The following is a 14,121-nucleotide window of genomic DNA, read 5'->3' on the forward strand; positions in this document are numbered from 1 at the left end:
ACTAAAATAGTTAAATTCAGCTGAGGATAATGCAGTTCCAGACCCCAAGATTACACGTCCTGCAGGCTTTAACTGTATTTTATAGGAAGTTCAGACAATTTTCTAGTATCATATTTCCTTTTTATTGTTTTATTTATTTACTTTTTATTTTACATATATGTATTTTGCCTGAAGGGTTATCAGTGGGGCTCAGTGCCTGCACTACCAATTTGCTCCTGGCAGCCACCTTTTTTCCATTGTTGTTGTAGCTGCTGCTATTGTTGGATACGACAGAGAGAAATGGAGAGAGGAGGGGAAGACAGAGGGGGAGAGAAAGACAGATACCTGCAGACCTGCTTCACTATTTGTGAAGCTAGCCTTCTGCAGGTGAGGTTCCGGGGGGCTCAAACTGGGATCCTTGCGCTGGTCCTTGCACTTTGCGCCATGTGTATTTAACCCGTTGCTCTACCGCCCAGCCCACTCTTTCAAATATTTTTATCCTATATCCAGGAGGATTTGTTAGCTTCTCTTCAAGTCTAAGTAGTAGATTTATTTGACAACTTACTCAGATCTCTGGTAGTTAGTGCTAGTTCAAGGTTTCACCTTAAATACTGATAATGATCTTTCCATGTGGTTGGTCCTTTGGGCTTTCTCACAACTGGGTTGCAAAAGAGAGAAAGTTGTAAGTACATACAACTCTTTTTTCAAGTTTATTAAACTTAAAATATATTTTTTATTAATTTATTTATTGGATAGAGACAGCCAGAAATTGAGAAGGAAGAGGGGGCGATAGAGAGGAAGAGAGAGAGAGAGAGAGAGAGAGAGAGAGAAACACCTGCCCCTCTGCTGCACCACTTGTGAGGCATCCCCCTTGCAGGTATGGACTGGGGGCTTGAACCCAGCTCCTTGCACACTGTAGCGTGTGCACTTAACCAGGTGTGTTACCACCCGGCCCCTATAGAATTCTTTGGATCTCGCTTTAGTAGTCAAAGAGCTAACTCCTGTTTATAAGCCCACGTAGGCTTCTTGGAACAGAACAGAGAGAGTCATTCTCTCAGTGGGGACAAATACCAGTCATGTTATAAGATGGGAGACATGTTGTAGCCCTCTTTGGAAAATAGTATTAAAGTTGGGAAAGTAAATTATTTTCAGTTTTTAGTAATCTAGTGAAGGATTTTTTTTTTTTTTTTTTGCCTCTATGGTTATTGCTGGAACTCATGCCTACGCTATGAATCCACTTCTCCTGGAGGCCATTTTTTCCATTCTGTTGCCCTTGTTGTTTTTGGTGAAGGAGTTTTTGAACTTATTTATTGGATAGAGACAGAAGAGAAATTGAGAGGAAGTGGGGAGAGAGGAGGAATAAGAGAGAGACACACACACTTGCAGACTTGGTTCACCACTTATGAAGCCTTCTCCCTGTAGGTTGGGGCTGAGTACTTGAACCTGGGTCCTTGTGCATTGAAGCATGTGCATTCAACCAGGTGCACCACCTGGCCCCTTGAAGAACTTTTTTTTTTTTTTTTTTACAGCAGCAGTTGAAACAATATTACAAAAAAAAAAAAAAAAAACAACTGAGTAGGGGTAGATTGCATAATGGTTATACAAAGAGACTCTCACACCTGAGGTCCAGTCCCCCTCACCACCTTAAGCCAGAGCTAAGTAGTGTTTGTTCTGTTAAAATAAGTAAATAAAAATTAAATTAAATATAAAATTAATCCCATCAAGTCAGGTTTAAGAAACTTGTTCTGGTGGTCCAGGTGGTGGCACAATGTATAAAGCATTGGATTCTCAAGCATGAGGTCCTGAGTTCAATCCTTGGCAGCACATATACCAGAGTGATGTCTGGTTCTCTCTCTCTCCCTATCTTTCTCATGAATAAGTAAATAAAATCTTTTTTTTTTTAAAGAAACTTGTGGTCTGGGAGGTGGCGCAGTGGCTAAGGACCTAGACTTTCAAGCATGAGGTCCTGAGTTCAATCTCCGGCAGCACCTGTACCAGCGTGATACGTCTGGCTCTCTCCTATCTTTCTCATTAATGAAATAAATAAAATCTTTAAAAAAAAACAAACTTGTTCTGTAATTGGTAAGATTTTATGACAGTGTTGTTTATATTTTTGTTCTGTTTTCTGTTTATAGCACTAAAATAGACTTCTATCACTACTTTTATTTCACAGATAAGACTACAAAATGTAATAAGGATTCATTGAGAGGTTCACCTAAAAAGAAATTCGTAAAGAAACAACAGCGCATCTCCTTAAAAGATGTAAATAAGGTATTTTTTTTTCCTCCAGGGTTATTGCTGGGCTCAGTGCCTGCACCATGAATCAACCGCTCCTGGAGGCCATTTTTCCCCCTTTTGTTGCCCTTGGTGTTGTAGCCTTGTTGTGGTTATTATTATTGCCATTGTTGATGTTATTGGCATCATCACCCTGTTTCCCATTTCTTTTGTCTCTGTATTTATGTTGCTTGGATATTGTCTGGGATGACTGTAAGAATAGTTCCCATGGAATTATGGTTCCATAATATATATCTCCCATCTGGGGAGGTGGTTCATTGGGTAGAGCTAGCAGGACTTCTATCTGTGAGATTCTGGGAATCCCTCGTACTACATATGCCAGGGCAGTGTCTCTGGTATCTCTTCTCTTAAATCATTTTTAAAAGATTCCATATCTTGCTAGCATATATATTCTGTCTGAAAAAAAATTTTTTTTTATAGTCTGTCGAATCTTCAGTGTACTGGCCAACAAAAAGAGGCATAACCATCTATGCTGAGCCAGATGTACCAGCGACAAGGTATGATTTGAAGATTCAGTGTAATTGGCTCTTGACTTCTGTGTAATGTTATTTTCTTTTGCTTCCAGGGTTATTGCTGGGGCTCAGTGCCTGCACCATGAATCCACCACTCTTGGAGGCCGTTTTTGCCCCCTTTTGTTGCCCTTGTTGTTGTAGCCTTGTTGTGGTTATTACTGTTATTGTTGATGTCATTCGTTGTTGGATAGGACAGAGAGAAATGGAGAGAGGAGGGGAAGAAAGAGGGGGAGAGAAAGACAGACACCTGCAGACCTGCTTCACTGCCTGTGAAGCTACTCCCCTGCAGGTGGGGAGCCGGGGGCTCAAACCAGGATCGTTATGTTGGTCCTTGTGCTTTGCGCCACTGCCCGACCCCATGTAATGTTATCTTTAAGATAACATTTAAATACAGAATTAATACTTAAAAACATTTTAAATAACAATAACTAAAAAGATGCTTTAGCATCTTTTTAAATTGATGATAGGAAGGTATTCAGTGTCTACCAAAAAGGGGAAATCCCAGAAATTTTTATTCAGTGTGTATTTACTTTAAAGAAAAATGTCACACCTAGTTAGCATAGTCAATCAAAACTTTCTGATAGCTTTTGGAATAATCTTATTGCTGGCTATAAGATAAAGGTGTTACAGTAAGGTGGGTAGAGAGTTTTCCTGAACCAGAGGACAGGAGTTGTGGAACATGGCTATGCAGGTTGGTGGGAAGCAGGGAACGCTTTATCTTCTTAAAGAGCATTAATATTAAAACCTTTGCCTGTCACTCTGTCATCTCTGTCATCACCAAAATATACATTAGAAATACTAATGAGGGAGTCAGGCGGTAGCGCAGTGGGTTAAGCGCACGTGGCGCAAAGCTCAAAGACTGGCATGAGGATCCCGGTTCGAGCCCCCAGCTCCTCACCTGCAGGGGAGTCGCTTCACAGGTGGTGAAGCAGGTCTGCAGGTGTCTATCTTTCTCTCCCCTCTCTGTCTTCCCCTCCTCTCTCCATTTCTCTCTGTTCTGTCCAACAACGACATCAATAATAACAACAATAATAACTACAACAATAATAAAAACAAGGGCAACAAAAAGGAAATAAATAAATATATATAAAAAAGAAATACTAATGAAACCACAGAAGGATATAGTGTTACACTACTTAATGTATAGTGTAAGATCTTGAAATAAATAGTACACTTCTATTTCTCCCTTCCTGGACTAGAGGCAATTGCTGTTATTTACAGCAATTGTTATTTACTTATAAATGCTGTAATCTACTACATTTTGTACTTGAACACTCATAGATAGATTTAAATAAATGAGAGAAACTTCTTAATGTCTTAAGTAGTTATGATATGTTCTTCACAGTTTGTAGTTCCAGATTTACTCCTGCTGTTGTTTGCCTCATACATGAAGATGTCCTTTAATAGATGTATGAATTATTTATATTGTGTGTCTGTTGGTGGTAAACTCTTTCAGTTTTTTATGTATGTATAAAAAATTCAGTTTCATTTTGAAAAAATAATTTTTTCCTAGGCACAGAATTTTAGGTTGACAGTCCTTTTCTCTCTTTCTCTGGTTTATGGTGGTGTGAGGAATTGAACCTGGGACTTCAGAGCCTCAGGCATGAGTCATTTTGCATAACAGTTATGCTATCTACCCTATCCCTGACAGTCCTTTTCTCTTAGACTTTAAACATTTTATTTCACCACTTGCTTGCAACATTTTAAAAATCTGTGATACTACCAGATGGTTTCATGCATTTGTAAAATATAGGGAATTGAAACACATGAACTTGGAAAAAAAGACCAAACTGTCTCTTAGACTTTGTGAGAAGTATAGTGGTTATCATTTATCATTTAAGGGAGGGGCAGGGGATTGTCACAGAACTTTGGTGTTGTGTGTATCTATATCCGTGGAATTATATCCGTGTAGTCTTATAATAAGACTCTCAAGTCACTAATAAAAAATTTAAAATTACTGTATTGGTTGGCTAGGCGATAGCTTACCTGGTAGGGTGCTTGCCTTGCTACGCATAAGCCCTAGGTTCCAGTTTTGGCAACACATGGGAACACCACAGCACCAGGGAGAGCTCTGCAAATGGTGAAATGGTATTTGGTGTATTTCTGCACCTTCTCCCACCTTCTCCCACCCACCCCCCCTTCTGAAATTTTTGAAAAGATGGCCAGGAGCAGTGGAATTATACATATGTAAGTCCTTGACTACAAAACACACACACACACACACACACACACACACACACACACACACACACACACACACACACACACCCTACACTCGCCTTTTCCTTTGTTCCTCTGCTGCTATGTAATTTTTCTCTAATAGTTCATTATATGCACCTTGGTCTTCTTTCTTTTTCCTCTTTGTCATCATTTTTTTCCCCACCAGGATTGTCACTAGGGCTTAGTGCCTGTCACTGTTTCCTGGCAGCATTTTCTTTTTTTCCCCTTTTGCGCCATTATGTTTTTGTTTCATTTTTTTTTTCTAGACCAGAACACTGCTCAGTTCAGGCATATGGTGGTGCTGGGAATTGAACCTGGGACCTTAGAGCCTCAGGCTTGAAAGGCTTTTGCATAACCATTATTCTGTGTCTCCAGCCCATTCTCTGCCCTTTTAAAAAAGGTTAAGAGATAGTGGGAGAAAAAGAAGAGAGACACCTGTAACACTGATCCACTGCTCTTGAAGATTTCATCTTGAACGTGGGGATTGGGGCTTGAACCCAGGTCCTTACACATGTGTACTCTACTAGCTGAGTTACTACCCAACCCCTTCTTTGATTTCCTTCCTTCCTTCCTTCCTTCCTTCCTTCCTTCCTTCCTTCCTTCCTTCCTTCCTTGCCTCCTTGGTTATTGCTGGGGCTCAGTGCCTCCGCTATACATCAACTGCTCCTGCAGGCTTTTTTCCGTTGTTGTTGTTAATTGTTGTTATTGCTGGATTGGACAGAGAGAAATTGAGAGAAGAGGGGAAAATAGAGATGGGGAAAGACAGCTATAGACCTGCTTCATCTCCTGTGAAGCAGCCCCCTGCAGGTGGGGAGCCAGGGGCTGGAACCGGGATACTTATGCAGGTCCTTGCGTTTTGTGCTATGTGCACTTAACCTGGTAAACTACCAGGCTCCCCCATCTCTTGATTTCTTATGCTTGGTGATTATTATTTCGCAAACAATTTCCATTTCTTTTTTCTTGAGAACCCTTTTAAGACTCTTGATGTGACTAATTTTAGACCTTGTGATACTTTGTAGAAGGTCCCTGAGGTTCTGTGTCTTAAACTTTTTTGTCTTGCTATTATTCACATTAGTTATTCTACTCTCTGACTTTAGGTCAGTAGACTTTTCTGTCATCTCCATTCTGCTAGTGAGCCTACCCAATGAATTTTAAATTAGATGTATTTTTCAACTTTAAAATTTACATTTGATCCTTGTTACAGTTTTTATTTCTTTGAAGAGTGGTTATTCATGTTAGGGTGGTTACCTTTCATTTTCTTAATGGAGGTTGTTGACTATAATAATTGCTTTAAAGTATTTGATCAGCTTCACTTCTGAACCTGGGGTGGCATCTCTTGATTATTTTTTCTCTTGACAGTCTGATTTTTCTGTTTTTTTTTTTTTTTTGTATGTCAAGTGATTTTTGGATTTATTTCAGATATTTTAAATGCTATGATGCAAGATTTTGAGTTTTGTTTAAATTATCTGAAGAATACTGATGTTATTGTTTTAATAGACGGTCAACAACTCTATTAGCTTTGGGCCTCATATCCTGTCTAGCTTTCTGTGGCTAAAGATTCCAATGTTAGAATAGTTCCCCAGTCTTTGGTAGGGTATTCTGGCTGTGTTCTAAATGTGGTTAATTTGGGAGTGTGCCTGTAGCTTGTATTGGGTCATAAAAAGAAATGGAGGATTCCTTATCCTTATCCTCTGTTTCTTTATAATACTCATCATCATCTTATTCCTCTGGCCAGATAAATTATTTCTCTTGGAGAAGCTGCCACATAATTCTTATTCATTGTGAAGCACAATAGCTATAGGAATGCAGGGGGGAAAGAATGAAGGTTTTCCTCACATACTGTTTATATCACAGGGGCCCTATTTCCCAGTTCCTGTAGAGGGAAGGAGAGGTTTTGAGGTGACCACACTATTGTTTGCCATTACACCCTGCATACGAAGGGTTGGAACTGATCTTGGGGGGGAGAGTTAGTAGGGAAAAAGAGGAAACAAAAAGAAAAATCTGTTGAGATCTTTGACATCCTATTGTTTATGGTGCCTCTCTCTAGTTCTCTGCCTTGAAATTGGGAACATCTCAGTTTTTGATGTTTGCATCTGCTTCACAGTTCTGTGTTTAGGTCAATCTTAGGTCAGTACCTAGAGATAGAAAAAAGCAAAAGTTCAGGGAATGCTTCATAATTCTGGTTGTTTTTCACATTTTAACTATTGCCTCTTTTTTTAAAAATTCTTTATTGAGGAATTAATGTTTTACATTCAACAGTAAATATAATAGTTTGTACATGCATAACATTCCCCAGTTTCCCATTTAACAATACAACTCCCACTATGTCATTTATCATCCTTCATGGATCTGTATTCTCCCCACCCACCCACCCCAGAGTCTTTTACTTTGGTGCAATACGCCAATTCCATTTCAGGTTCTACTTGTGTTTTCTTTTCTGATCTTGTTTTTCAACTTCTGCCTGAGAGTGAGATGATTCCATAGTCATCCTTCTGTTTCTGACTTATTTCACTCAACATGATTTTTTCAAGGTCCATCCAAGATCGGCTGAAAATGGTGAAGTCACCATTTTTTACAGCTGAGTAGTATTCTATTGTGTATATATACCACAACTTGCTTAGCCACTCATCTGTTGTTGGACACCTGGGTTGCTTCCAGGTTTTGGCTATTACAAATTGTGCTGCCAAGAACATACGTGTACACAGATCTTTTTGGATGGATGTGTTGGGTTCCTTAAGATATATCCCCAGGAGAGGAATTGCAGGGTCATAGGGTAGGTCCATGTCTAGCCTTCTGAGAGTTCTCCAGACTGTTCTCCACAGAGGTTGGACCAATTGACATTCCCACCAGCAGTGTAGGGTTCCTTTGACCCCACACCCTCTCCAGCATTTGCTGCTGTTACCTTTTCTAAAGTATGACATTCTCACAGGAGTGAAGTGATATCTCATTGTTGTCTTGATTTGCATTTCTCTGACAATCAGAGACTTGGAGCATTTTTTCATGTGTTTCTCGGCCTTTTGGATCTCTTCTGTGGTGAATATTCTGTCCAAGTCCTCCCCCCATTTTTGGATGGGGTTATTTGTTGTCTTGTTGTTGAGTCTGGCAAGCTCTTTATATATGTTGGTTATTAAACTCTTGTCTGATGTGTGGCATGTAAAGATCTTCTCCCATTCTGTGAGGGGTCTCTTGGTTTGGGTAGTGGTTTCTTTTGATGTGAAGAAGCTTTTTAATTTGATGTAGTCCCATAGGTTTATACTTGCTTTAGTCTTCTTTGTAATTGGATTCGTTTCATTGAAAATGTCTTTAAAATTTATGTGGAAAAGAGTTCTGCCAATATTTTCCTCTAAGTATTTTATAGTTTGTGGTCTAACATCCAAGTCCTTGATCCACTTGGAATTTACTTTTGTATTTGGTGAAATACAGTGGTTCAGTTTCATTCTTCTGCATGTTTCAACCCATTGTTTCCAACACCATTTGTTGAAGATACTCTGCTTTCCCCATGTAATAGTCTGGGCCCCTTTGTCAAAGATTAGATGTCTATAGGTGTGGGGGCTCATTTCTGGACTCTGAATTCTATTCCACTGGTCAGTGTGTCTATTCATGTTCCAGTACCAAGCAGTTTTGATGACAATGGCCCTATAATACAGTTTGAGATCTGGGAGTGTGATGCCTCCGGTTCTGTTCTTTTTTCTCAAGATTGTTTTGGCAATTCTAGGTCTTTTCTGGTTCCAGATAAACATTTGTAGCATTTTTTCTATTCTCCTAAAAAATGTGGTTGGGATCTTGATGGGGATAGCATTAAATTTGTAGATGGCTCTGGATAATATATTCATTTTGATGATGTTAATTCTTTCAACCCATGAACATGGAATATCTTTCCACTTCTTTGTGTCTTTTTCAATTTCTTTGAGTAGTGACTCATAATTTTCAGTATACAAGTCTTTCACTTCCTTGGTTAGATTTACTCCTAGATTTTAATTGTTTTTGTTGCTATAGTAAAAGGAATTGATTTCTGGATTTCAATTTCTTCTAACTTAGTGTTTGCATAGAGGAATGCCACTGACTTTTGAATGTTAATTTTGTAGCCTGACACATTACTGTATTGCCTGATGATTTCCAAAAGCTTCTTGCTGGATTCCTTAGGTTTTTCCATGTATACTATCATGTCATCTGCAAATAAGGAGAGTTTGACTTCTTCTCTTCCAATCTGTATCCCTTGAATTCCTTGCTCCTGCCTGATTGCTATGGCAAGAACTTCCAACACTATGTTGAATAGTAATGGTGATAGTGGGCGGCCCTGTCTAGTACCTGATCTGAGGGGAAATGCTTCCAGTTTTTCACCATTGAGTATGATGTTGGCTGTAGGTTTGCTATATATAGACTCCACTATCTTGAGGAATTTTCCATCTATTCCCATTTTTTGTAGTGCTTTGATCATAAAGGGATGTTGTATTTTGTCAAAGGCTTTCTCTGCATCTATTGATATGACCATGTGGTTTTTGGTCTTGCTTTTGTTGATGTGGTGGATCACATTGATTGATTTACATATATTAAACCAACCTTGCATGCCTGGGATAAACCCCACTTGGTCATGATCTATTGCCTCTTTTTTTATACTTTCTTTGAGTTTCTTTTTGTAATTAGTAGGAGGAGGAGGAGGCAGTACTGGGCTTGCTTTCTTCTTATTGGACATCAGAACTTTCAAAATCATTTACATACTTAAAAGTGGTAAGTTTCAGTGCTCAGAAAATGCACTTCTGTAGATCAGTTTTTTTACTGAATGGAACTTACTAAATTTTCTCCCAGAATGTAAAGATATTTATTAGATCTGGATAAATGAACTAAGAAGTTTTATTTTTATTATTATTATATTTATAGTGCTTTATGTCAGAAACCAAATGAGAAATCGCTGAGATTGGTTGAGAAGAAAGAATACAATGAGAAGAATGGCTGTGTGAAGTAAGAATTTGTTTGCAAGCCTAAATTTTTTATTGAAAAATCATAATGCAATTATGAGTAAGGAGAATTTTTTTCAAACTTTAAAAAATGTCTTATTTTTATCAACACCAGGGAAAGATGGGATGCATAGGATCAATCTTTAAACCTCAAGACTATGGCATTGTAGCCCCTGCTACACTTTTCCTTGTCTCAGCTTGGTTCCTCTTGATTCTCCTCTTTATTGCTGATTATATCCTAGGAATTGATGAGGACAACTTTACCCGTAACAGATCTTACTAAAAAGCAAAACCCGGTCAACTGGTCTGGCACAATCTTCAGTATCTGACACTGCCAGGAAACCTGCTGAATAAGTTAAAATTTCGTATACTCATTCTAACAAACTGATGAAAATTCAAGAGAAAGGCATCAAAGCCCATGGTCTGAAATAAAGGAGAGTTGAGTGGCAGCTACAGGTATTCTGCTGGCCTGTGCTGTCAAGAGTCTGTCCAGGTTATTCTTGCATGCTGTTGGAGATGAATAAGGAGAATTTTCATATGGTTTTATTAGTAATCTCAGATCTGTATTCTGTGAAATAGAAATTATTATTTTCTCTTCCCCAGAGCGCTTCCCCACTAGAGAAAGAGAGAGACAGCCCATGTTCAGCGGGGAAGCAATTACAGAAGCCAGACCTTGAACCTTCTGCATCCCACAATGATCTTGGGTCCATGCTCCCAGAGGATTAAAGAGTAGGAAAGCTATCGGGAGGGGTTGGTATACGGAGGTCTGGTGGTGGGAATTGTTCGAAGCTGTACCCCTCTTATCCTACAGTTTTGTCAATGTTTCCTTTTTATAAATAAAAAAAAATAAAAGAAAAAAAAAAGAAATTATTATTTTCTGTAGACTTTGAAGTTAGTTTCTAGTTAACATTTTCTTTTCTTCTCTCTCTCTTTTTTTTTGTCACCAGGGTTAATACTGGGACTTGGTTCCTGTGTTATGGATCCACTTCCCCTGGTGGCCATTTTTACCATATATATTTATATTTCAATTTGACAGGACAGAGAAATTGAGAGGGGTGGGAAGATAGAGAGTGAGAAAGATAGATACCTGCAGACCTGCTTCACTGCTCATGGTGGGTGGGGAACAGGGACTTGAACCTGGTCCTTGTACATGGTGATATGTGCTCTTAACTGGGTGTACCACCGCTCTGCCCCCTCTCATTAACATTTTCTAGAGCTTGTTTTTCTGGGTAAATCTTTGTTGCAGTGTAAATTGTTATCTTCTAGTTTCCTCTTCTGATTTTCTTGCTGGGGTGAGCAATTTTTAAAATAATATAAATGGTAATTCATCTTGTGATGGGTTTTATTTATTATTTTTATTTATTTAACCAGAGTACTGCTCAGCTCTGGCTTATGGTAGTGCTGGGGCCTGAATCTGGGACTAAAAGTCATGCCACAGGCTTGAAAGTCTTTTTGCATAACAATTATACTGTCTTGCTAGCCCATGACTGTTGATTTTGTATTAATTAGTATTTATTTCATTTGGAGAAGCTAGTTAATTTTTTTGTCTTGCCCAATTTACAGAGTATTCATGTGTAAGATATTAAAAATAAAATAATTCATCCTTCTCCTTCTGACTTGTTTTGCTTAACTTGATCCTCCTATACATTTGTATCAGAAGATTTTAGCTGTAAGTTTTAGAAACATGAGATGGCCTGGTGATCATGTGTTCTAGAGCAAGTGGTTTAGGGCTTGTGAACACTATGCACACTGCTTTGACCCTTTGGTGCTGGGGTGGGAAGAAGCACTGGAGGGGCATGGTAACATGGCCCTGGTATTATAATAAACAACACATAGCAAAATAGGCATTAATTTTTACACATATACCTTCTTTTTACTTCTGTCATGAAAATTAAAATAATGCTCAATTAAAGCAATATAAACAACCCTTTATTCTTCAAGTAACCCTTTTAACTGTTCTTCAGATTATTGCAGTTTTTAAATCCTGATCCTTTGAGAGCTGATGGAGTCTCTGATTTGCAGCAGGTATTTATGACCCCCCACCTGAAAAAAATGCCTAGTACTAATTATTTCATTCATTTATTATATATATATATAATGATGAGTATGTGTGTGTGTGTATTTATGGAGAGAGAGTAGAGTGTGTGTATGTGTGTGTGTGTGTGTATTGAGAGAGAGTAGTATGTGTGTGTGTGTGTGTGTGTGTGTGTGTATTTATGGAGAGAGAGTAGAGTGAGTGCTGAAAGATTTCACAGCAATGAAGCTCCTTTCAATGTGGTGGGCCCCAGTCTCAAGCCTGGGTTATGCACACGACAAAGCAGCACACTGCCCAAGTGAGCTATTTCACTAGGCCACTGCTTATTTTAATGATCTTACTCTTTCTTTTCTGTAGACTTGGGATTAGAAGGGAATTCCTTTATATAGGAAACTATACCTGAAGAATTTCAGTTCAACATAAAGCTTTAGAGCAGTTTTCATTTTTTAATTTGGGTAGTAGATGATCTGTCTTTTATCTTGGTATTTTAAGTGTTTCTTGATAAGCATATATATTGACATCTTTACACTGAACTCAAGTTCTTATATTTTCTTCATTTCCATAAGCTTTTCCATTGTGCTCAGGGAAGAGGCATCTAGCATACTTATTCTTTTAGTTGCAGAAGTTGAAGTCAGGCACACAGCAGCCCTTAGTTGTGCTCCGAAACAAGATTGAGCCTTGCTTATCCCTTGACAAGTCGCCAATTTCTGCAGAGCTGAAAAAGGTAAAAATGCTGCTAAAAGAAAGGAAAATTGACTTCTTTTAGCAAATGATTTCTAGTAAGTTTATTGTATTAATTTCTTGGCTTTTGAAATTGTCTTTCAAGCTCTTAATTTCTCATGAATTTTTTAAGTCCAGGTTACTGTCATATGATTCATTTGTCATGATTATTCATTTGTGGGAAAAACATTGTATAACTCAAGTGGTTTTCTTAAATAATTTTTTAGATGTGCTTCTAGAAAGGAGCTTGTCAGGACAGTTGTTAACATAACTTGTTAGCAATTTAACCAAAATTGCTTTTTGAACCAGTGGTTTCATTTAGTAAATTGATCATACATGTTTGTTTACTTTCTGCTAGAAGAAAGATTTAAATACTTACGAAAAATAAAACCACAAGGATGAATAGAAAGGCAAGAATTAAAAAAAAAATATTATTTATTTTCCCTTTTGTTGCCCTTGTTATTTTATTGTTGTTGATGATGTCATTGTTGTTGGATAGGACAGAGAGAAATGGAGAGAGGAGGGGAAAACGGGGAGAGAAAGACACCCGCAGACCTGCTTCACCGCCTGTGAAGCGACTCCCCTGCAGGTGGGGAGCCAGGGCTCAAACCGGGATCCTTATGCTGGTCCTTGCGCTTCATGCCACGTGTGTTTAACCCACTGTGCTACCACCCAATTCCCAGGCAAGAGTTTTCTGTAGGCTTTTATAAGATGAAAAGCACTAGCAGAGTGTGGCTCATGTAATAGTGAAAGGGAATGGAGGGCTCGGGGTAGATAGCATAATGGTTATGCAAAAAGTCTCTCATGCCTCAGGCTTTAAAGTCCCAGGTTCAGTTCCCCACACCCCCATAAACCAGAGCAGAGCTGAACAGTACACAGTAAAAAAGAAAAAAAATGGAATGGATAAAGTGGGTGGAGTTGTGAACTTTGTCTTCTCTGCTTCTTAGAATGAGACAGATACCTGAAATACTGCTTTACCACTCGAAAAGCTTTCCCCCTGCAGGTGAGGGCTTGGAGGCTAGAACCTGGGTCCTTGTGCATTGTAATGTGCACTTAACCAGGTGCACCACCACCAGGTCCCAAGATGGAAGGGGGTGATAGAGAGGCAAGGCTTTGCCCCCGTGCAGGTGGAGGCTGGGGCCTCGAACTCAGGTCCTTGCACATTGTAACATGTGCACTCAACCAGGTGCACCACCACCACGGCCCCCATGGAAGTTTTAGGAATGTACTTACCACAGGTCCAGCACAACCAGGAAACTTGAGAGCAAACACAGTGAAGGCTCTAGTTGGAGGGATTCCGAGATCACAATAGATTCCTGAGAAAAGAAATTGATTTCACATGTAGGACCAAGAGTCAGAATGGCTTCAGAATCCGATTGAAAACTTATCCTTGTCTGAAGGTCCA

The 14,121-nt window shown here is 39.0% G+C and overlaps 1 protein-coding gene and 1 pseudogene across 2 annotated transcripts in view; one reads left to right on the forward strand and one right to left on the reverse strand.

The window, feature by feature from the left end:
* The window catches only part of TDRD12 (tudor domain containing 12), an 81,436-nt gene that overhangs the window by 25,937 nt on the left and 41,378 nt on the right, over positions 1 to 14,121 (forward strand). For both annotated transcript variants that reach the window (XM_060185670.1, XM_007539503.2), the window contains exons 9-13: positions 2,153 to 2,250; positions 2,695 to 2,771; positions 9,885 to 9,965; positions 11,926 to 11,986; positions 12,613 to 12,720. In XM_060185670.1, the coding sequence (XP_060041653.1) occupies positions 2,153 to 2,250; positions 2,695 to 2,771; positions 9,885 to 9,965; positions 11,926 to 11,986; positions 12,613 to 12,720 (425 nt within the window). The remainder of the gene's footprint in view (positions 1 to 2,152; positions 2,251 to 2,694; positions 2,772 to 9,884; positions 9,966 to 11,925; positions 11,987 to 12,612; positions 12,721 to 14,121) is intronic.
* LOC132537381 (small nucleolar RNA SNORA44) lies at positions 10,388 to 10,504 on the reverse strand (annotated as a pseudogene).

This window comes from Erinaceus europaeus, chromosome 2, assembly GCF_950295315.1.
Source record: "Erinaceus europaeus chromosome 2, mEriEur2.1, whole genome shotgun sequence".
In the NCBI taxonomy this organism is placed as follows: Eukaryota; Metazoa; Chordata; class Mammalia; order Eulipotyphla; family Erinaceidae; genus Erinaceus; species Erinaceus europaeus.